We start from the raw sequence: 22,922 nt of genomic DNA on the forward strand, positions 1-22,922 counted from the left end.
GTGGACGTCAGCGACGTAACAGTTTCTAATACTCTCTTTTTTTTTTTAATTAGTGCCGTGATCTAAACTCAGAAAAACAATTTTTTTTTATTAGCTTATCAGCGCACCGAGAAATAAGCAGGAGACGCTTAAAACAGTCTTCTATTATTTTCAATGCAATTGGTTGACAAAAAGAAATCTTGGAAGGGGTAAAAGCACGGCGAAAAACGGGTATACAAAAAAAAAGTGTTTACGGAAAAATATTGTTAGCTACCGTCCCGTTAAAAATATATGTTGCGAATGTGGCTAGAATAATTCTATCTCTATTTTACGTAACATTTATAACGAACCTTAAAATTCAACCTTGGCGGAGAAGAGAGGAAACGAGAGAGAGAGAGAGAGAAAGAAAGAAAGGAAGGAAAAACACGTGGTTCCAACGTAGTTTTTGAGAATGAAAAGCGCCGCTAAGTCGGTGTTACCTCTGACGGCTCTACCGCATGTGCAAGTAACATGTGCACGCTTTGAAAGGTCCAGTCGGGGTACGCCAAATATATGCAGTCTGTGTATCTCAAGGTGTTCCGACGCGGCTATGTCCTAGTAGATAACTCCGGTCATGTGAGGAGTGTATACCCTAGCATTTCACACCATTAAGAAATGAGAAAAGTCAGCTGTAAGGCTAGTAGTAGTGCTTTCACACGTACCTAAATGATTAAGAATTTAGAGTGTAAAATACGAGTGGGAACAGCGTGGGAACTGCGCTCCAATCACCTCGTTTCGCGCTTAGAGTAACGCGTTTGATCGGCATTAAACAATTTACTTTTTTCCTCTTACTTTTGTAGTGTGAAGCAAGCTGACGCAAAACGAGCGAAAGTAACACAAGATGTCCAGCATGTTCCCAGAATACATCATAGACTGGCAGGACTCAATGTCCAGGCATACCATATTTTTCGCATGGAGTTCCTTTGAGTTTCAGGCGCCTCAATATAACTAGTTTTGTCTTAAATATTCGTACATGTCTTGCTATGATTCCGTGGGTGGCTTCATTTGTCAGACTTCTTATTAAAAAAGAGAGAAAGAAAACTAAGTTCACAAAAATGACAGTGTGGCAATCGGTGTGCGATTCTGAAGTGGTTCAACAAGTATGGTTTAAGCCCTCAAGAGGAAACATGTAAGGTAATGGTGATCAAAGTAAACGGAGGCAAAAATAAAAACGAAACAGCAACAACAACCTTGGATGTGAGTTTGAGATCAGCCGTTGCTCTGAAATACGTGAACCTGATGCCTCCAGGACCATGACACGTGATGTACTACAGAACACAGCACATGAAATAAAGGTACGGTTGACATTAAAATACCGTCGAGATTATCGCCGTGCACTGTGTGACGTGAGACTGTAGAACACGTTCGCACCAGTTACAGACATCCAAGGACTTTTGTGAAACGAACACCAATCGATACTGTCTTGACTAAAGGTGCGCCGCAAAACGACATGCATCAACAACCTATGTGCTTGGGCGCCAACACAAGCGGTACACTGAACGAAACGAAGACGCAGATGTTGAGAGCAACACTGAATATCGAGCGAAAACAGAGAGTAGGATACGCGTGGCCGAGACACGTGTGAAGCGGAGTGGCCCGCGTCCAGCTCCGACGCCCTTTGGCGTACACTCGAGGCTACTGTGTGAAGTATGAGGCTGAACGCGTCGAAAGCTGTGAGAGGGACCTCCCTGGAGGGACTTCGCACTGGACACGAACGGAGACGGTACTGGCGCGGCACCGTGGTGCTATGAGCAAGTGGTGACGTGCAAGAAGCGGTGAGGGCGCGACGACGGCAGGGAGGGGGGAACCAGTCTGTCGCCCTAGGGCGACTCGGCGTTCTCGGGAGGCGTGTCATCGAGCACTGTGAGCATGTGGATCTGTTTGATGAGTGAGGAGACGCCGCCTTCCTTGAGCCGGCAGCGGCAGAGGATCCTCTTGAAGGCCAGCCGGAAGTCCTTGCTGACTAGCGCGTAAATGAGTGGGTTGAGGGCCGAGTTGCAGTAGCCCAACCAGAAGAACACGGAAAAGAGCAAGTTGGGAATGCAGTGTTCGCAGAAAGCTCGAACCAAGTAGACGGTGAAGAAGGGCAGCCAGCAGCAGATGAAGCCGCCCACGATGGTGCCCACGGTCTTGGTCGCCTTGGCTTCGGTGCGGAACCGCTTGGCTTGCCAGCGTTGGCTGCGCTTGCTCGAGCGCGAGCTCTTGCTGCCTCCCGACGTCCCGTTGCGACCGCTGTTTCGAACACTGCCCCTCTTGGACTTGAAGGACGGCGGTGCCGAGCGCGTGGCCCGTTCGACGTCGGCCTGGCTGGCGCGCGACTTCTTACCCGACGAGCGGGCGCTCGCCGAGGGCTCGTCGCGGGACTTCTTGAGGCCGGGCCGTCTGCGCCCGGTCACGATGCCGTCTATGCAGGTCTCGGCGCCTACGTGTTCGCTGCCTCGCTTGACGTTCAGTCCGGAGTCGTTGCCGCGATGCACGCGCAGGGTGAGCCGCTGCTCTTGCGTGCGCCCTTTGATCTTTCCCGACTTGGTAGTGATGAAGCCTCGCTCTAAGGCACGACCCGTCTGGATGGCTGCGCGATAGATGCGGTAGTTGAAGAAGAGCATAAATAGCATCGGGATATAGAAGGAGCCCAGAGCGGAGTAGATGACGTATCCCTTGTTGTTGATGAGCACGCACTGCGCGGACTCGCACAGCGGCAGCGGGGCGTCGGCCACCGTGACGCTGCCATTGGTCGTCGCGTTGGAACTCAGGTAAGGCACGAGGTTTTCAGTCCCGTCGTTCCAGCCGACCAGAGGCGGGAAGCAGATGACGAAGGCGATCACCCAGACCGCCACGATGAGCAACTTGGCTCGTTTCGACGACATGAGACTGCGGTAGCGCACTGGCCGCGTGATGGCCAGGTAGCGGTCCACGCTGATGGCGCACAGGTTGAGGATGGACGACGTGCACAGCCACACGTCCACGGCAAGCCAGATCTGGCACCATGTGTGACCGAAGATCCACACTTCGAGTACTTCGAGCACGATCGAGTAGGGCAGCACTATGATCCCCACAGAGAGGTCGGCCACTGCCAGCGACACCACGAAGTAATTTGTGACGGTTCGTAGCTTGGTCGAGCATAGCACGGCAACCATGACTAGCAGGTTGCCGAAAATGACCAGGACGTTAATGAGTCCTAGGATGAGGAAGGTGACTAGCGTACCCGCCGCGTGCAGCTTCTCTGGAGGCACGTCCGAGATGCAGCCCGCCAGGTCACCACCACCACCGCTGGACGCCGTCGGGGACGCCTGCAAGCTCGAGTTCATCCTCGGGGACCACGGCGATGCGGCGTCCTGTCACTTGGGCTACCTCGCAGTGGCGTCGCCCTCGCGGATGCGTGCTCTAGCCACGGCCACGCTGGCGGCGATGCAAGCCGCCGTCGTCACTGCTCCCATTGCTACTCTCGGCATGGTGGACCTGCGAAGAGAACAGCCCCGCCATAGTTAGCCATCCTAGTCTCTTGTTGAACTGCACGTGTACTGAGTGTGTGCGAACACAGGATGCACCTGACGCCATAAGTAGAAACTCTGAACCTCACATCACAGCACTCTTCTTAATAGCACGGACGTCCTTAAGATGCGCTTGAGAAAGTCCTGCTTATTTCTATTAACTTTTCAGGCCTGGGCCAACAAGCAAACAGGTCTATACCCTAGTTGCACTAGCGCTCTTAACTGTCATTAAGCCAACAATCGTTGACATCTCCCAGCTGTCATTGAGCTGAACTAAGTTGTCCGGTGTTACAAGGTACATAGACCTAACAATCCCCAGTTGAGGTGCGCGTCAAGGGACACAGTTGAAACCGAAAAAAAAACTAACTTCATATATTACCATTTTTTTTTTAAATAGCGATGCAAATTAATCATATAGGCACGCTTTCATTCAATAAAACGTTAAAAACAAAATAAAATATTGTTGTTTTTTTTAGAGCAAAGGAACGAGAATCGGAACGTTTCACACGAATTCAAGCAGTAAAGACGCAACGAAAGTCTTTTCGGCACCGACATTACCATGGCCACCCTCGTAAAGCGTTGGCTTTCGCGACGTACCGGGGTCGTTCTAGCGGCAGCTCTCGTCCCGAATCATACCTCTTCCAACAATATTTGCTGCTATGATACTTTCCAGATACCTCCCCCAATCTTCCGCATTAGTAAGTGCTTCGCTGGCGCTGGCCATGGGCGGCGATGCGGTGACAGTCGCCATCTTTTGGTCTATTGGGGTGAATCACTGGGGTGAACCAAGGCGAACCCCCATAGTTCAACGTTGCGTCAGCTATACTGTCTCAACGTGGTTTCAACTTATGTTCTACCGCAGCGAAGGTTAAAAGCGCAAGCTCATAGCGTTGCCAGCTGGCCTTAATGCACGAGAGCTTGAGCCGGCGAGAACTGCCCCAGAGCAAGGAGCTCGCGCTTGTAGCCTTTCCTGCGGTACATCAGAAGGGGGAATAGGGTATAACTGAGATAGGCCAGCTCTTTTGAACCCAATGATCGTTAGCAGCTCAATGACAAGTGGCGCCGCCGTGTAACTCCAGCCGATCGCGATAGACGTATTGCTATATTACCCAAACATCAAGGAGAATGCAGGGATTGGTGTTCCACGCACCGCACGTGCTGGCCTCAGCGGTAGTATAACTTTCCTAAAGCAAATACCTAAAACAAATAGCACGCGCGTTCGTCAACGCTTTATTTTGGTTATTTAGTTCGAATCTTTTATACAGGGAAGGTGTGCGCGTGTGGGGCGCGTGGAACTGGGACCGGACATTTCATCGAACGCCGTTTCGTCGAACGCCGTTTCATCGAAGCCGTTTCATCGAATGCCGTTTTATCGAATGCCGTTTTATCGAACACCGTTTCATCGAAGCCTTTTCATCGAATGCCGTTTTATCGAACGCCGTCTTATCGAACGCCAGGGTGACATTCCCGCTTCCTGAAGCTGGTCGGAGGTGCTCATCCCGGGTTCTGGAAGTTTCTGACTTACATCGCCGCAGAACATCAACTTATGGAAGACAAGATGAAGGCGATGCTGAGTTCCCAAGAGCCTCCTCGCCAGAAGAAGGCCATAGCGGCAAGAAACGAGAAGGTCCGCCTTTTTTATGAGAACAGACGGAGCATGGCTGTGGGGGACTTTTTGAGAGCAATTGCTCATCATTTGAAACGGCGAATGGCTGTCGCCCGAACACATGAACCCCCGAAAGTTTTAAAATAAAATTTGAAGTGACGTACTTGCTTTTGACTTCATTGAGTCTTAGAACTAAAAAAAAAAAACCCAAAAAAACAATGTTTTGTTGTAGTTTTATTAATAGCACCTCAGCTTTAGCTACTGCAAGCTTCGGGCAGTAAAAAAAAAAGTATCAGTAGCAAGACATGAGAGGCTAGGAGGCTCACATGGCTAAAGTTGTTGAGCCTGCACAAAACCTAAGTCGCCTTCTGGCCTCCATGAGTTGGAGTGCGCTCTTACCGGGAGTGCGACTTTTTATTTATTTGTTACAACACCCTCAAGGCACATCGGGTAATACAGAAGAGGTGAACAGATAAGCACAATATGCGAAACAAACATAAAAATCGGTACAAATATCCTCATGGGTTACTTGCATCAAAATAAATTGTAACAGCTACAAGTTTGGACATCAATAAACCTGACTATGAAATGGGTGAATGACAGGAAAATGCACTCGATCCGCGCATAAAAGAGCATCTTTCACATTTTTTTTAATATAAAAGACATTCGACGAAACGGCCGTCAGCGAGTCGATGAAACGGCGTTCGATGAAACGGCGTTCGATGAAACGTCCATTTTTTCGATGAAACGGCGTTCGACGAAACGGCGTTCGATGAAATGTCCGGGAACCGCGTGGAACACCAATCCCTGCATTCTCCATGATGCTTGGGTAATATAGCAAACGGTCTATAGAGAGTATTCACTGGACGCCATATTTGTGGGTGCTGTTTAGAGCGCATGCTCAGAACGAGCTCACATCAATAGGCTGCTAAGACCGGCACTCTTGATGGTGCGGAATGCACGTTGCAAAAGAACTGTAGAAGCTCGCCGTCAGCACGCGCTCAGCATTCGCGCACACAGCTATGGCCGCCAGTGAATACTCCCTATTGAGTCAACTGTTGTTGGCTTAACGGCAGTTAGCAGCGCTAGTGTAACTAGGGTATAAATACAGTGGCGTAATATATGACTACAGTGAGTATTCACTGGCGGCCAGGCTGCGGGCTTTGCGGTGAGGCGCGTGGTGACAGCGAGTGCTCGCCGGATTCATTCCACACCGCCGAAACCGCTCTTCATAGATATGTTTATTTTACATTTCGTAATGTATCTCTGCATGACTGAGTGAGACACATGTCACATGTGTGCACGTATGACGTGAGATGTTTTAATGTGACGGGCAAATCTTTTGCGAGTGACTAAATAGACCTGGTGAGTCTGGGGCGAGGGGACAGAAAGGAACGAACGAACACGAGCTTTGTGTCTGTCCGTCCCTTTCTGCCCCCTCGCTCCTGGATTACCATGTCTATCCTTAACTAGCTCGCCTGCCTACTTGCTTTAACTTCGAATAAATCAAGGCTGTCAAAAATAGTCCTTGCATCTTTAATTGTTTTTATGCATCGCTATTTCTCAAGGTTTTGCGACCATCTTCTCCTTTGGTATTTTATAGTGTTTTTAGAAACGCCGTTTTGGATACCTCTTTTTTTTCACAAAGGATTTATGTATGCATAATGCTTTGTTATATCTTTACGCGTGAACGTTATTAGCTACCGTTTCAAGACTCCGAAATTCTACAAAGCATCATTTATTCCATCATTCTAAAGAAATGGGAATGCGGCTTGTTACAGCTGAGAAAACCACTATTGACTCCACTCAGGGTTCGTAAAGATGCGCGAAGAGTTTCATCATGTATTTTTACATAGAATATACCGGAGTAACTACGTGCACGCGATAATAGGAACAAGTGTGAAGCACTGCACCACTGTTCTTAACCTATAATCACAGCAATCTGCGTACACACGCAGCTCTGAGCTTGGCCACTCCACATTGCCAGTAGACCCAGTGAAGAAGGGGCGCCTCGGTCGGCTGCTAGTCAGCGAGGCTGGTGGTCAAAATGAGCAGCTTTTGGAAGGCCTAGCCACCGATCGAGTGGACACGAGCTTTGCGTCAGAATTCGGCAGGGCACTCGGAAATTTGAGCTCGAGTTTAGGGTCCAATGATTGCGGTCGCGGGCCGTTTTTGAGCTCTTAAAACCCCGCATAAGATGGCGTAACTTGCGAAACCAAACTTCATTGCCCGATAGGTATAGCAGAAAGGTCAATTTGAATGTGCGATTTATAGCTAGAAGGAGTGGTTAAGTCGTGTAAAACATTGCGCATAAATGCTTGAAATTTTTTTTTTTTTTTAGAACGGTTATAAAAGATCTTTGTTATGCGAGAACACTGATTATGCAATTACTCATGGTCACTGCTATACCGGGCTTGCAGTTTTTAAGCTTATGTGTGGATCGGCATTCATAATGTTTTTGTTGAGGGCGATAATTCCGCACAGGACAGGCGCACCTCGATCTCCCTTTGGGACTTCAGGATATAGCCCCGCGACCCTAGAAACCGGTTGGTGAAATTTTTTAGCCTGGAAACTCGATCAAGTACAGTTCATTTATCTGTATATTTTTGATTACTATATATAGGCTATAGTCCGCGGACTATACATGTTTAAAAGTTGAAATTTTAGGCTGGGCAGACTACCTTCGCTTGCGGACTATACAGGAATTTTGTTTTTCATGATCGTTCATTATGGCGAGACGTGTCGGATTTTCTGAATGAAAGAGTAGGTTAATAATTTATGTATATAATACGAGGCTCTTTGTGCCCTAAGAAAGCAGACATTTGTCAAGGTGTGCCGTATTAGAAGATTTTCATGTCGACTACGCACCAGGTGCAGGCTATAAACGGCGTGCGGACTATGCACCGGGTACGGACAATCTACACACACACACACGCACACGCACACACACACACACACACACACACACACACACACACACACACACACACACACACACATACACACACACACACACACACATATATATAAATAAATATATAATTTTTTTCTTCGAGGAGACGTCGGTTACCGCACATATCAATCCTTCTCGTGTTCACTCGAAATATAACGCGAAAAATGTTTTGTCCTCAAATGACGAAACCCAACGAGGAGGAAGTATCCGCTGATTGTTCGCTGCGCCGAGCTGGCGGTCGCATCAATAACCCCTGCTCTTTGCGCAGTGCCCGCACACGCGAAAGTGAACCGCGCAGTGATTATACCGGCGTCCCCGGATTACTCGGAGGGCACCGGTGGAAGGGATATATGCGCGATTTCGATTGGACCAAACGGTGCAGCGAAAGGCACGCACAGAAATGCACACTCATTTCCCGGGAGATGAATTCGGTCACGCTACACGCGCCGTCCACTGTTGTGCCATGCGTTTTGCTAATTCCGTCCCAGTGTAGACATGCGCGCGGTCGATTTAGATTGCTTTCCTACGAGAACGTTTGCGACCTTACTTTCGAGCACGCGATGAAATATTTCGCTGTGGTCTACGTACGCATCCGTAGGTTCATCGTAAACATGTTCCGCGATTCAGTCAGTTGCGAAGGCGGACGTATGTGCCGAGGAAGACGGATGCGTCTCTGTATCAACTTCGAATGACGTAGATCTTCGGGAATGGAGATTTGGGGCATTACATGCGTGGGACGATTAAATTATGCGGGAATTGAGGAAAACCCCCATGGTGTGCTTGGTTTGTTCGATGAGCGAAAAAATAACGCGCACCAAAAACTTAAACGAAACAACGGAAACCAAATAAAGCGTGAAACACGAAGCAGCTTGCCTCCTTCGCACTTGCTTGTAGACTACGAACCGCTATAATGTGTTGTCAGAAAATTTAATTTAGATATGTTTATGACAAATATGCTGAAAACCACATCTAAATTATATTTTCTGATAGCACTTTATAGCGAGGCAGCGAGATTCGTATACGGGCAGATTCTATTCAGTGATTTTTTTGTAAACGAACTGGCTACCAGCCACTGGCAGTGGACCTCTTGAGCCTTCGGGGTTCTTCTTTTTTCTTGTTAAGTGTCCCTGCATGCTTTGTTCAGCTCGCTACGCATGAAAGTATCTATTGCAATTACTACTTTTTAAAAATTCATTTCATTTGTTACAATTGTCGTGCGCTTTAAACGACGGACAACCGTAGTACCGTACGTCTGCGGGACTTCGTGGCGCCCTGGTGATATAAGCTCATGCCCAAGTTTGAGCCTCGATAACCTAAGCGTCAGCCGATGAGCTCTGAACATGATAACCCGTACGAACATGTCAGATCGGAACTGGAATGGAAAATGCGATATCCGACCCGGATCAAAAGTTGAGACAGGAACAAATGGCAGGCCAGATCCGATCCAGATCAGGTCTGACATTTGTTCCTGCCCCCATTTCGGATCTGGGTCGGATCTCGCTTTCAATTCGGACCGACATGCTTCCGGGCCTCCGGGTCGAATCCAGCCCTCGACTTTGGCAATAGATTAGGGCTATGGTTTACCGATCGGGGTCCACTCGCTAGCAGCACAGTACCGCCGCACGCCGCCGGCTCCTACCCGAGATCCCGGGTGGCAGCCGACGTCGTTCAGCGGACGGCGCCGTTCGACATCGGACGAGCTCCACCGGGAGGAACTAGATGTCGCCAGAGTATCAGATTCGATAGCGTCCGCTTTGACTATACTATTTTAGCTCTGATCGACCATTCTGGCGCCGAAACAGACACGGTGGAAGGGGTTGACAATCCCCGTCTCTCAGGCGGACGCACCGCGGGTTATCACCGAGGTTAGGACGCCCCCAGGTCGAGGCGTGCCACCTGAAATCACCGGTGAGACATGTTTTATATAAACAATATTAATCGTGCCGGCAAAACCTTGTAGACTAAAATTTTAGGACATCATCATGCTCCTGTCCTTCTGTAATCTAAAAAAAAAAGTGCATACAAAAAAAAAAGCTGTTTACGTCGGCTTTTACGCAAAAAAACAAAACAAAACATGTTTTCTAAACGCTGACATTGACGAGAAACGCTTCCAGAAAAAAAGTAACGCAGACTGGATAACTGATTGATTGATAAACTTGTCTTTATTTTCTTTCCGGATAGACCGCCTATGAATTTGTGTCCTTGGGCGGGAGGGGCGGGGGGTGGGGTGCATGTGAATTGGGGAATTGAGGCCACACGTACCATATGATGGGTGTGTGGCCTATACTTCGTTTCAGCTTCGGTCCAGACGCAGCCAAAGCTACGAGCGCGAGCTCCGGGCTTTCAGCATCCCTGCCAAGCACGCGCGCTCGTGCAGTGCAAGCACTGTTCTGGGCCATATGCTCGCGCTTGTAGCATCGCCTACGTCTGGACCGAAGCTGAAACGAAGTATAGATGAATTGATGAATGTTCGCTGCTCGGATGAACCCGAGTAGCAAATTTAGTATGTGCTTCGATGCTGAATGGACCTTTTTGGTCGGATCCAGACTTCCAGCGGTTCTGATCTTGTCGCCGAGGGTACGATCCCTAAGGTGGAGCTGCGTATGTTGGCTAGTCTTTCACAGTCCCACAGCATGTGTCTGGTGGTCATTGTAGTGTCTGTGTCGCAGTTCTTGCACATGGGGTTGAGCCCCCTGAGGTCTTTCTTGTCCTTGCCATCCTTAAATGTTGCAAGTTTAGCCGGCACGTTCGTACGGAGTCTCCGTAGCCTGACCTTCTCCCATCGTGTGTATCCGCTTGGAATCGGGTGTTCCTCCTCGGGCATTTGACCCTTGAAGTAACTACAGCTATCTCGTCTGGCTGCCTCAGTCATCTCTTCGTTGTCGGCGACCTCTTGATCTTCCTCTCTTGGCTCACGGTGCGTGCCTGGTGCGGAGATATAACTGCCTAAAGCCTCCGCGGCGGATGGAAAAACCGCTTCATTGTCCGGGATGCCTTGGTGTCCGGGCACCCAGCTGATCTGTAGCTTGCAGCTAAAAGCTTCGAGCGCTTTGGCCGATTCCTTAATTTTTCGAAGCGTCCTGCTTCGGGTTCGACTTCTTCGACACGATCCTGAGAGCCCGTGAATAACCAAACTCTCCTGGTCGGATATCGTCCGTGATTGTCCTCTCCCTGATGTCCACGACTACCGAGTATATTGCTTGGAGCTCGGCCTCTCTTGAGGACAAGTTTGGTTTTAAATTTGTCGTTTTTGGGTCTGCGCCGGAAACGTCCGTTGATGCCGCCGTTGTAGAATTGTCCGTACCGACCGCATCCGTGTATATTATGCACGTTGCTGGTCTTTTCGCTTCATCGCTGAGAGTCCACTCTTCGTGCTCTCCGGCTGCACAGCCCCTTCTGCACCGTTGTTGGGCTGCTTGTATCCTAACCGTTGGCCTGTGATCCGTGATTGCCGAGTCCCTCTATGGCGGTTCCTCGGTGTCGATGGGTGTCCTTTGGCTGTTGTTGTGCCCCCTGATCTCGAGAAGTCCTCGGCCTTGTTTCGTGCTCACAAGGCGTTGAAACTGAGCCATCATGTGTGTTTCGGCTCTTTCTGCTCCGCAGCCCTGCGAAGGTCCTCGATAGGTGTCACCTCCGGCAGTCCGATTGCTGCCCTCATTTGCTGCGTGGTTGAGCGTTTCGAGCTTTTCTCCATTGCCGTTTGTCTAGGTTTAGGAATTTAGAGCTATAAAGCGCCTTCGAAATCAGCAGTAAGTTCGTCAGGGTACGCATGGCTTTTTCGTCCGCCCCTCACGATTTGTAAGTTGTGCGTTTCATCAGGTGCAGTGTTTTCTCCAAGGTTTTGGTCAATTTATTTAGCCATTGGCCACCCCTGCCCGTTTGCTCGAATTCTACGCACAGGATCTTTATTGATGTTTGCCGCCGAAGCGTGTGTCTATTGAGTTTTAATTCGAACGATTCCGCTACGCCGTCTCTGTGTGCCTTCGCTCTAGCCACGACCATGTACTGCGTCTTCTCAGGCGAGGGTGCCATGCGAACTTTGGCCAGGTATTCAGAGTCTACATCGAGACCAATTGGCATGACCCATTCTTGCTGACAGGCCGGTCCTCCTTTTGTACAAAGAGTCACGTCATCGGCGTAGGTGGTGATACCTAGGCCTTCGACGTTTCTCAATCTTTTCGGTAGTCCCGCCATTACCATGTTGAATACGGTCGGTGAGACGGCCGGCCCTGTGGGACACCCACTTCATTGGGTTTCTCGGGTCCGAGGGGGGTCCCACTTTGACTTGAAATATTCTTCTTGCCAGGAAGTCTTTGATGAATCACAGAGTCCTGCCCCTGATGCCGCACTCTCGCACCCCTCTCAGCACCGATTCGTGTGTCACTGCGTGGATCGCTGTCTTAATGTATAGTACAGCAACTAGTCGTGGGTCTAGTTGGTTGCGGTCTTCCATGACGTTCCTGTAGGGGAGTAACAAGCTGTCTTGGGTGCTCAAGTGCTCCCTTAAACCTGTCTGTTTCAGGTCGAGGCGGTCGTACATCTCCAGATACCATTGCATTCGTTGTAGCACCATTTTTCCATGACCTTTCATAGACTTGATGTGAGTGACACTGGTTGGTAGATTTCAGTTTTGTCTTGTGGCTTACCCGGTTTCGGAATCGGGGTCACCCAGGATACTTTGCAGTCATCCGGCAGCCTCGATGTGGTCCAGGGCCCGTTTGCTCGAACCACTAACCGCGGCTAAAGTTAGCCGCAGTACCTAGGAGAGGGATTTTGAGATCACGTGACTGGCTCGGTAGGGATGCGGGGAAACATGGTGGTGCCCCAGTGAGTGAGCGCCGCTCGCTTTGGAACTAATATGTCGTTGTGGTTGCAATATCGGGCGCGTTAGTCAGCAACGAATGGTGCAGGAGGCCTTCGCTTTGCCTTACCTCACTTAAACCGCAAAGCATGGGCAATGACATCGCCGCATTTTTTAGATAGTGTTTCGATTCTGGGCACTCCTAAGCCTAAAGGAACGCGATAATTGTCGGCATAGCAACGTTTTTGGAAAGCGGATTGTTGATAGCAAACAAAAGCAGACGGCGTCCCAACAGACCTTTTTTTCTAAATTATCCAAGCACCGAGGTGCATGCTACGACTGTAGTTGCACGCGTCGCACGTGCTGGCGTCTGCAGTAATAAACGTTCTAAAGCAAAAAGTATAAAACAAATTTTGCCTTGCACGCGCGTTCGTTAAAGCCTTATTATGATTTTCTACTTCAAATCTTTTATAAGAGGAAGGCCAGCGCGCGTGAACCGTAGAATCACACTTCCAGCGTTCTCCACGCGATGCTTGGATAATTTAGAAAAGAGTCTGTTGGGACGCCGTCTGCTTTTGTGTGCTATCAACAATCCGCTTTCCAAAGACGTTGTCATGTCGACAATTATCGCGTTCATTTAGGCTTAGGAGTGCCAAGAATCGAAACACTATCTAAAAAATGCGGCGATGTCATTGCCCATTCTTTGCGGTTTAAGTGAGGTAAGGCAAAGCGAAAGCCTCCTGCACCATTCGTTGCTGACTAACGCGCCCGATATTGCAGCTACAACGACATATTAGTTCCAAAGCGAGCGGTGCTCACTCACTGGGGCACCGCCATGTTTCCCCGCATCCCCACCGAGCCCCAGTCACGTGATCTCAAAATCCCTCTCCTAGGTACTGCGGCTAACTTTAGCCGCGGTTAGTGGTTCGAGCAAACGGGCCCAGATTGTGTTGTACCAGTCAAGGAGCTTCTCCTTGTGAGTTTCTGGTAGGTCCCTTAGTGGCATATAGTTTACTCCGTCCGGTCCGGGGGCGCTTTTTTACTTTGCCGAGTGGAGTGCAGACAAGAATTCGCCCATGTTGAAGGAGTCATCCATGCCTTCTGCGATCGGTGGGCGTTTCTTCGCGTTCTTTTTGGGGTGCGCTTCGCCTGTTGGGTCCTCGTAGCTTGAGCGACTGAATCAAGTTGCGGGAAGAACACCCCCCCCCCCCCCCCCCCGCTCTACGGGCCAAGTCTTCTTCGGATATGCCAAGCCGCAATACTAGGTTTAGTGCCGCCATTTTCGTCTTTCGCTTACTTTCAGACATGCCTTGGTAGGTCCTCAATTCCTTGCCTAGCCCTGTCTTTGCGTCAAAGGAGTCGCAGTGAGGTCGCCATCTGAGTCTGCTTATCCCTTTGCCGTGTTTTGTCGCCTTGGCAACTGCTCTGTTTAGCTTGATCTTGCTCTTCAGCGTCCTTTCCGTTTTATATTGCTGTAGGGTTCTCACAGCGGAATATCGGGCATCACCCACAGGACATAGCACGTATGGCCATGTTACACTAAGCACAGTGCATTATAGTCGGCTCTCCCTTTATATTGAAACACAAATCTTTGAACGCACTTTTACCAAACCTGAAAATTCATTGAAGCATCGACAACCCAGTAAAACAGCGGCGAGCTCTGCCAGCGGTTTCTTCATCGGTTAGGCTTAGCGGGTTCACCGCCGTGAGATGAACGATATCGTAAAAGCACTGGGAATACTTTCACGTCGGAGTTTTGCTGTCACGGTCACAAGCGAATGTCGTCCCATCCGTTGTAATCCTCGCACCCTGGAACGTGCAAGCGCTTTGCAGAACCAGATATGTATCGCCATCATGCTGGACCCCGCATACCACCGCAGACCACTGCCGGCTATCATCAAAACACCACGTGACCCCTGTCCAAGTGCCACGTGACGCCCGCGCCGCTCCGCAGTCCGACGGCTGGAGAGGGAGTGCTAGGGAGCGCTCTGAGAGGGAGAGGCGCCCTCGGAAAGAACAAGCCGATCATGCCACCGCGCTCTCTTTCCACCACCGATCTCGCGCGCAGAAAGAACCACACGAATTTACCATAAGTTGCTTGTGTAAGGGGGGGCGGGGGAAACTTTGAAGTTGAGACACGCGAAGATGGCAGAACGGCGACCCTGTCATCACCCGTCTCATCTCAAGGAAAGCTCTCCCGTCGCTCAAGGAGGGGCTCGTTAACCCACACCCAGAGTCGGTTATATCATCCCTTCAAACCACTTCAGCCTTGGTGGACAATGCAGCCTGCACGCTCACGTGTCCGGAAGCTGTTAAGCATGAAGGCAGACCCGACGCGTCCCGTCAACAGCACTCCGTTTATTGCCAACGTTTTACGTTAGCAATTAGTTTACGTTTATGGCTATGACGCGTCGTTACCCTTCGGCGCAAGCGGTACCTTGTGTCTGCCCATATTAGTGCAGGGAACATTTCTTTGCTTTGCCAACGCCTGGAACGCATCCTTTGTCACATCGAGGCTCCTCTGGACGTATATGGCCCTTAAGGATCCACCGAAATATCTAGAAAAATCAAAATCCGAACCCGATTTACAAGGGCAGAAGCTCCAACGCCCGACTACTTCCGCAAGCGATGGATCAAGCTAGAATCAAGATGATCCTTTTATGACGTAGTGGTGCGTCACGCTTGACTAGCCAATGGCGTGCCGCTGCGGCGATCGCTTCTGTTTCCTTCGCGTTTAGTAGTAGTTTTGGGTGGAACGGTTGTGATATTTGGCACAAACACGCCATAATAAAAAATTAATTAATTCTTCTCGAAAATCTTTTCAGCTTCCAGTTAAATGTTCCATCCATGGTGTATTGCATGAACGTGATATTGCTTGGAAACCCGGCTACTTAATCTTAGTTAGGAATGGCAAGTTTGATGGTGCGTGCAAAGAACATGGGGAGAGCATGATACAAGTGTCGTTCTCATCAGACAGTTTCCTAATTTGTAAAAACACTCTCTTAAAAAAAAAAAATGGTTAGAAGCCTCCACTTTTCTTCTGAGCACCCACGGGATCTAGCACGGTGATATACAGTATCCAGGCGCCACAGATGTCATATGAATGCCCACAGAACAATATTAAAATATCCTAAGAATGTCCAAAAAACAATTTCAACTGCAAAAAAAAAAAAGAAAAGAAAAACAACAACAACAACAACAAGACAAATGGCAAAGGAAAAAAAAAAAACGATTATCAAAAAACTAACTTTAGATGTAAAAATGTGCTTGGCATTCACATGCTCAAACCACGCTCACTGTCTTGCTGCAGATTTCATACTTCTTAAGTTTCAAATCAAGTCGTTTCTTCGGCCACGACATTCGCGAAGCTACCTCTGTAGGTCGCAGTGAATGACTTTCCATGTGCTCTGCGAGAAAGTAGACGCCCAGCCTTTCTTTTTTAGAGTAGAGATCATGCGACTGAGAGCGAAGTCTAGACCAACCATGAGTCTAACCGCAGCGCACCACGTTGCCAATACTGACGGGGTAGCTCATAAGAAACGCCGAACGTGACCGTTCGCGGTAGTCTCAATAGGGAGTTTTAGCAGGTCGTTTCCACACGAACGGTTCGCCCTCGAACGCATCCGCGACGCCACTGCGCATGCGCGCGCGAGTCGTTCGGGGAGTTGGGAGGCTCTTCTCGTTCGTTTCTCCCATTACGGCCGCTGGAGTCGTCACCGCAATGCAGCCAGCACCGTTCACGACTCGGGTAAAAAAAAGATGGCGGTCGGTTCGGCGACCGCCTTCGCCGACCCAGCCGAGCGTTAGGCTTAGGACAGCGGGAGGCGATTTGCCGTCCTGTTTAAGTCTGCTTCATTTGAGGGGTTGAACCAAATCATTTCGAGGACTGCTCACAATGGTAAGCGATCGTGAATGCTGTAAACGGCGCATGCTAGTAAAGTTTTGCGATCTGCCGGGCAGACTAGCTGCCGTGGCGACCGCGAGCAGACGAAATTATTTGGTTCGACGGCACACAACGTGAACGATCGTTCAAGTTCAAGATGACGGAGACACACCACATACCTTTACGGTCGTTCAGACACTTTTTACTCTATCTAGCTTCGCAGTTCTTGAAATTCCGACCGGCAAATGTTACGCCGGTCGTCTTGTTTACATCAGTCGTACGCCGGAAACACGAGCCGCCACGGATTTACACGTTGCAGAATGTTTCACACGTTTGCTAGAAGATGGCGCCACCGTTAAGCATGATCAGCATCATCGTTTACACGGTCGCGCCACTTTCACGATTCGCTAAAGTATGTCGAATTTGACGTACGGTTTCACGGAACGGACCAGCTGTACCGTTCGTGATTTCGGAACCGTGTGCTTGAAAAACGACTCGCTAAAACACTTGAGTCACCGACAACTTCAGAAATGCAGGGCGTGCCGAGTTCCGAGCATCTAATTATCACTCGGCAGCCAATGAGATTGCGGCATTAGAGTTCCGAGCATCTCATTATCGCCCGGCAGCCAATGAGATTGCGGCATTAGAGTTCCCAGCATCTAATTATCGCTCGGCAGCCAATTAGATAGCGGCATTAGCCGATAAGATACCAAAGAACCAATCAGAGAGCATGATCATAATAAGCCACGCCCTGCGTTTCTTAAGCTGTGATTGACTATAGCCGGGCAGCAGACTAAAGCCAGGCTCACACTGCTTATACATCATACAAAAGACAGTCCGGTAGACATCAGTCATCGCGATATCCGTGGTTCGAATGCCGCGTGCCGAGTTTCTCCTTGAGCTCGTTGCCACGCGGCATTCGAAGTACGGGTCTCGTGGTGACTTGCTTTCGTATCTGTTTGCAGAATGTCTTTCGTATGATATCTAAGCAGTGTGACCCCAGCTTCAATGAGCTGTGTAACGATTTTAACGTTGAAAGAATTTGCATCTTCTACTTTTGACATTGTTTATCTTGTCACAAAGGACAGAAAACACCACTCCTCCCTTCAAAATGTTGCGATTCCGCCGCGTAATCGCGAGGCAAAGATTGGAATATTCCCCGACCTGCAGCCGCGAGCGGCGGCCATGAGAACCACGCGGCATGACGTCAATTGGGGACTTGTAAAAAGATAGCAAGTTGTGCAAATAATTGCTGAATAAAAGTTAATTTTCTATAAATCTTATCGTTCCAACATAAATATAAGTGCGTCAAAAACCTGGTATCATCGACAAAACTTTTATTATACAGAGTTTTAGTGGCGCCATCTATCCGAGTTCAACAAAACCGCCAGCTCTATCTGCAAATGCGAACAGCCACCAGAAGTCGGAGGGGGACGGGGGCAGAGCCGGACAAGGATGGCCGGACCCGGATAAGACTTTCCTTTTTTCGCCATGTTGATCGCGCTGCGGAAGCACGTGGTCACGTGGTCGCGAGCGGGTGTGTTCTCGCTGCTCACTGATGGCTCTAAGGAGAGAGCTTCACTGAACCCCGCTCGTCCTCCTTTCACGTCACAGTGCACGTGACTTGGAAGATGGTGAAGGAGTTGAGAGGTGCCGAAAACCTCAATCTTTGACAATTTTTAAAATAAAAACTGGGGCATGCAGGCAAAAGCGGTTTTTTGTTTTTTATTTCAGAAAGGTCGAAACACGAACTCCCAAATTATTTAAGAAAGCACTGAAATTGTTGCACGGCTCCTTTAAAGGTTCATTCACACAGGAGCGTTTGCTTACGGTTTCTTACGTTACGTTTGTGGGCAACCTGGCGATTCCAAGCGGTTGGCCCAGGCCGCCCCTCCGACAATCATAAGTGGTCATCTTGACCACGAGGGGGCCAAGGGCAACTGGCCACGCGAGCGGCGCTCCGCCGCTGATAAAAGGCCGTCGCAGCGGATGCGCGGGGGCGGTTGGGATCGCGGCGCAGGCGATAGCGGTCATTAAATGTTTACGTGTTGTTGAACTGGTGTGCTGTGTTATTCTCCGAGACGGGTAGCAGCAAGGGAAATCCCACACGTTACAAGTCACCCGAAGATTCGGGCCTCGAGCGTCGCGTGGCAAGGCTGCTTCTTTAACCAGTTGCAATAAAGTCCTTTGATAAAATTCACGACAGACGCGAGCAAATCAAGGGGCTTTAGTTGCCAAGGCTTCACACGAAGCACGGATGTTCGGGTGACTCTCGACATAAGTAAACCTAAGCTCCCCATAACATAACGATAAAGTATACACACACATAAAAAAAAAACAAAAAAAAACGTGCGTCTATTTTTTTGCACAATACTCGGAGCACCGCAACTTTCGCAGTCAGCTCAGGGAATGACGATGCCGAAACGTATGCTTAAACCAGAAAACGTAGTTTGAATTGTGACATTAAACAATGCAAGCGTGACGTTCTCCATTGCGTAATGTCACAACTCAGACTGCGTTTTTTGGTCTAAACATATGTTTCGGCAACGTCATACGCTGAGCTGCCTCTATAAGTTGCGGTGATTGGCTCCCCGAGTCTTGTGCGGGAAAGTAGACGCACCAACTTTATTTTTTTTAGAGTGTGTGGGGTTATTCACTGGACAACATATCTGAGAGCGATGTGAACGCATGCTTTAAACGAACTCACAATAGGGACTTTTAGCGAATTGCTGCCGCGTTAATACCGCACTACCGGAGCTTTTGAAGCATGCTTTTAAGCGCGCGCCCGGGTGATACTTTGGCCGCGGGGCACGCGCTTAAAAGCATGCTTCAAAGGCTCCGGTAGTGCGGTAGGCCAGACAGAGTAAGGTCCTCAATAATAGACTGCTAATACCTTCAATCTTGATGGTGCTGAATGCACGTCGCAAAAGAACTGAGGAAGCTCGCCGTCAGCACGCGCTCAAGAGTCGCGCACACATCTAAGTTAATACTCCCTATTAGTGGCGAAATGTTTTGGTGGCGCCGTCATATGTTTCCCTCTCCTGATGTCATTACCCTGCGAACAACAAGTTCGATAGTGTCTGTAACGAGCATGGTGGAAGCTTGAAATCATTGCGCTCTGAAACCAACACTGCCAACGCCGCCAAAATTGAAGTTCTTCCTTTCCTCTTATTTCCGTCGAAGAGAAATCTTTTGCTGACGTCATAGTCAGTATTCAGGGCATTCAGCCAATCGTGGAAGGCCGATCACAGCGACGCTTTCGATCGCGCTCGTCGCCAATACCGTAAGAAAACGGGACTGAGTGAACCGGCCGTAAGACTGGAAAGCGTAGACGCGTAGTTTGCCGAGTCTAGCATTTCTTAAAGGGACACTGACAGGTAAAAATATTTTTTTTTGTGCGAAAGCATTAACTGTCCCATGGAGCGAAGCCGGCGTTTTCTGTAGTAGAGAAAAACGGCAAGTAAATTACGTCTGTAACAGCGAAAAACGGCACCTGAATTCTCATTGGCTGAGCGAAACGGCACCTAAAGTCTCAATGGCCCAAAAGCACAGGAACGCAGATACTTCTTCCCGGAAGTCGGCGGGCAGTCAAGGTCAAAGCGGACGCGCCTCCAAAATCAGACACAAAGAAAAGCACAGCATCCCAGATGCATCGTCAAGGAAGCCGTGGAGCCGGCGCGGGCGCCGCGCCTGCGCAGTGGGGGAGCGTGATATCACTGCCGGAGCGCCGTGTGAAAAAGGAAGACGTGGCGCGCTGCTTGTAGGAATGCGCCGTGTGTAGGAATGCGAAAGAATTCCTACACGTAAGCAGTCTGAAGTGCCTTCGTTTAATTTTTTATTACTCGAAACGATTAAAAAAAGATGACAGTATATTACCCTCAAAATTCAACGCTTGGGAACTAAGTATTTGTGAAGTAGAAAAACAATTCCCAAAAGCCGAATTTGAAGTTCCCGCGCGATCCGCACCAGTGCAGTGACGTCAAAGATTGAGTCTTTCTGTAACTCGAGTTTTTCTCGCGCCTTTGTCCGGACTTGAAGTGTCGTGTTTACCCACGTCCCGCGATCAACCGCCCTTCTCCGTGCATGCCACCTATCGCTGTGAGTGCACGATGCTTCACTTTCGAGTTTGAAGTTCTTTTAGGGCCCTTTCAAACGATCCCAGGTTCTTTAAAACGATGTGAGGTCGAAGAGAACGAGCAGTTAACTCCTGAGAACGACGTGAGGGGACATGTAGCGCCGGTGCTCCGTGAAAGGCTGTCCCGGCGAAGTCACAACCGAACCGAAACTACGGTGCACAGGCACCATGCAAACACAATTGTGGCGTTTGACGATTTCCTTTTGGAATCTGAGAGGCCGTCCGATACCCCGACACTTCGATCATCCGCAGTGCTACATGTGCCGAGCGCCGCCATGTTTTCCGAGGGTGGATAAAAAGCAAGGCGACGACATCATTTCCGGACTCGGATTTCCGATATTTCAAAAGAAGGTACGTAGTGCGTTCGCAATTATGTTAAAAAAAAATGTTTTACGAATGTCGTTCATAAATACGATAAAAATGTCGCTTACAGAGCTGCTAAATTTCATAATCGATTACGTCACAAATAAAAAGAAGCGTGAAGGTAAGAAGATGAAGAGAAAGACGCCAAAGATAAAAATGCTCGCGTGCGCGTAAGACATGTTTTTTTGTTTTTTTTTTGTGTTGTGGTATTTCTTTTTTTGCGTGTCTTTGACTACAACTTGCATCGTTTTCACCAACAATAACAAATTTAAGTACGACCTTTGGGGTGTCAGTGCCCCTTTAATATTTCAGATCAAGCAACGTACGCCAACTCAAGGAGGCGGGAAACTTAAGTTTCTCCTGTCGTTAGATCAACACGGGCTTCTTTAGGCCTGGAAATTTTAAGCGGCGAGTACAGAGGCGGGTGCTCTTTCCACGCACGAGAGATATCTTTGAGAACTGCACGCCATTCAGACTACGCATTCAACGAGAAGCCCACGCCAGCCCGCAACCGGTAGCGTTCCCGACATGCAGGCAGGCGCTCAAGCCGCCGCCTAATTCTTGGTCAGTGGTAACACCGGTGGCTCAGAGAAGTCCGTCCGGTGGCCGGTATCGCGAACGAGCCGAGGTTGGCGAAGGTCCCATTATGCAAATTGACGACTGACTTTCTTCGTCGTCGCGTTTGCATAAACGAGAAACGGGCAAGCCGGGAAAGGGGGTTTCGCGGGAATCGGGAAGCTCGCGGTACTGCGTGGCCTCGAAGTTTCTGCGAACTGCGCAGAGGGAACCGTCCCGGGCATTTGGGGGAGGGGAGTACCAATATGGAGCGCGATGATAATGGCGTCCTCCACGGGCGCTTCCACGCTTCCATTATAGACTTTAATGGAGCCATTCCTGGCGTCTCCTATAGCCCTATCCTTTTCCTTAGTGCCGGATTCTTTGCAAATCACCGCCCCAAATGGGCGAATAAAAGTTGTCTCGCTCGCCGGGCTCGATTGAAATTTCGGGAAGGTCACGGCTTGCCGTGGTGTATTCAAGCGCGCCACATAATAGAATGGGAACGCAATTGATTTCTCGTTGCATTTGAGACGAAAGGACCGGGAAAACAAAAGAGGAAAAGTGACGGAAAGCCGTTCTTGTTTGTCACCGGTGTTCGGTTTGATTTTGCTTCGTGAAAATTAGATTTTCGGTGCGAGTATATTTTTTTGAGCTGTCTTTTCGCTCCTCATGCTGGCTATACATTCAACTTCTTTGATGTCTGAATGCGTCCCATTCGATTAAGACGGCTGTGTTGAATAGCTATATTGGCTCGTACTAAATGAAGGTAATCAGCTAGACAATGTATCTCAGCATTACAAAAAGATTAAGTTATCTTCTTGATTTTTTAGTTATGGTCGTAACTTTTAATCTTCCCCCTCTCGCATGGCGTGGTGACTGATAGTATAGGATTGCATACATGATACATATTACATGGAGTCTATCCTGGTGGGAACTTCGCAGCATACCTGGACTTCCTGTTGGGTACTTGGTTTTCTTGCATGACTTGGAGCCTTTCGGTGTCTACTGGTAAACGTTGCAACATAAGACCTTTCCATTTATATTATATCGCGCGGAAAAGGTTTCAGTATTCCTTTACGTTAAACGAGAGAGCGAGTGAGAGATAGAGAGAGAA

At 49.1% G+C, this 22,922-nt stretch overlaps 1 protein-coding gene across 1 annotated transcript; it reads right to left on the reverse strand.

Annotated features, from left to right (window-relative positions):
* Positions 1-1,838: 1,838 nt before the first annotated feature.
* LOC8030066 (probable G-protein coupled receptor No9) lies at positions 1,839-3,501 on the reverse strand. The gene is made up of 2 exons (XM_042287239.1): positions 3,478-3,501; positions 1,839-3,353 (listed from the first exon to the last, which is right to left on the reverse strand). The coding sequence occupies exons 1-2, from the start codon at positions 3,499-3,501 to the stop codon at positions 1,839-1,841; spliced, it is 1,539 nt and encodes a 512-aa protein (XP_042143173.1).
* Between the last annotated feature and the right edge of the window lie 19,421 nt (positions 3,502-22,922).

This window comes from Ixodes scapularis, unplaced genomic scaffold (assembly GCF_016920785.2).
Source record: "Ixodes scapularis isolate PalLabHiFi unplaced genomic scaffold, ASM1692078v2 PGA_scaffold9__187_contigs__length_104089568, whole genome shotgun sequence".
NCBI classification, from domain to species: Eukaryota; Metazoa; Arthropoda; class Arachnida; order Ixodida; family Ixodidae; genus Ixodes; species Ixodes scapularis.

What these genes read in the sequence shown, in the direction of transcription:
- LOC8030066 (XM_042287239.1), bottom strand. Translation starts at nt 3,501, where the DNA reads ATGGCGGGGCTGTTCTCTTCGCAG. An exon ending in CGGGGCTGTTCTCTTCGCAG is followed by an intron (nt 3,354 to 3,477) that starts GTCCACCATGCC and finishes CCCAAGTGACAG; the next exon opens with GACGCCGCATCGCCGTGGTC.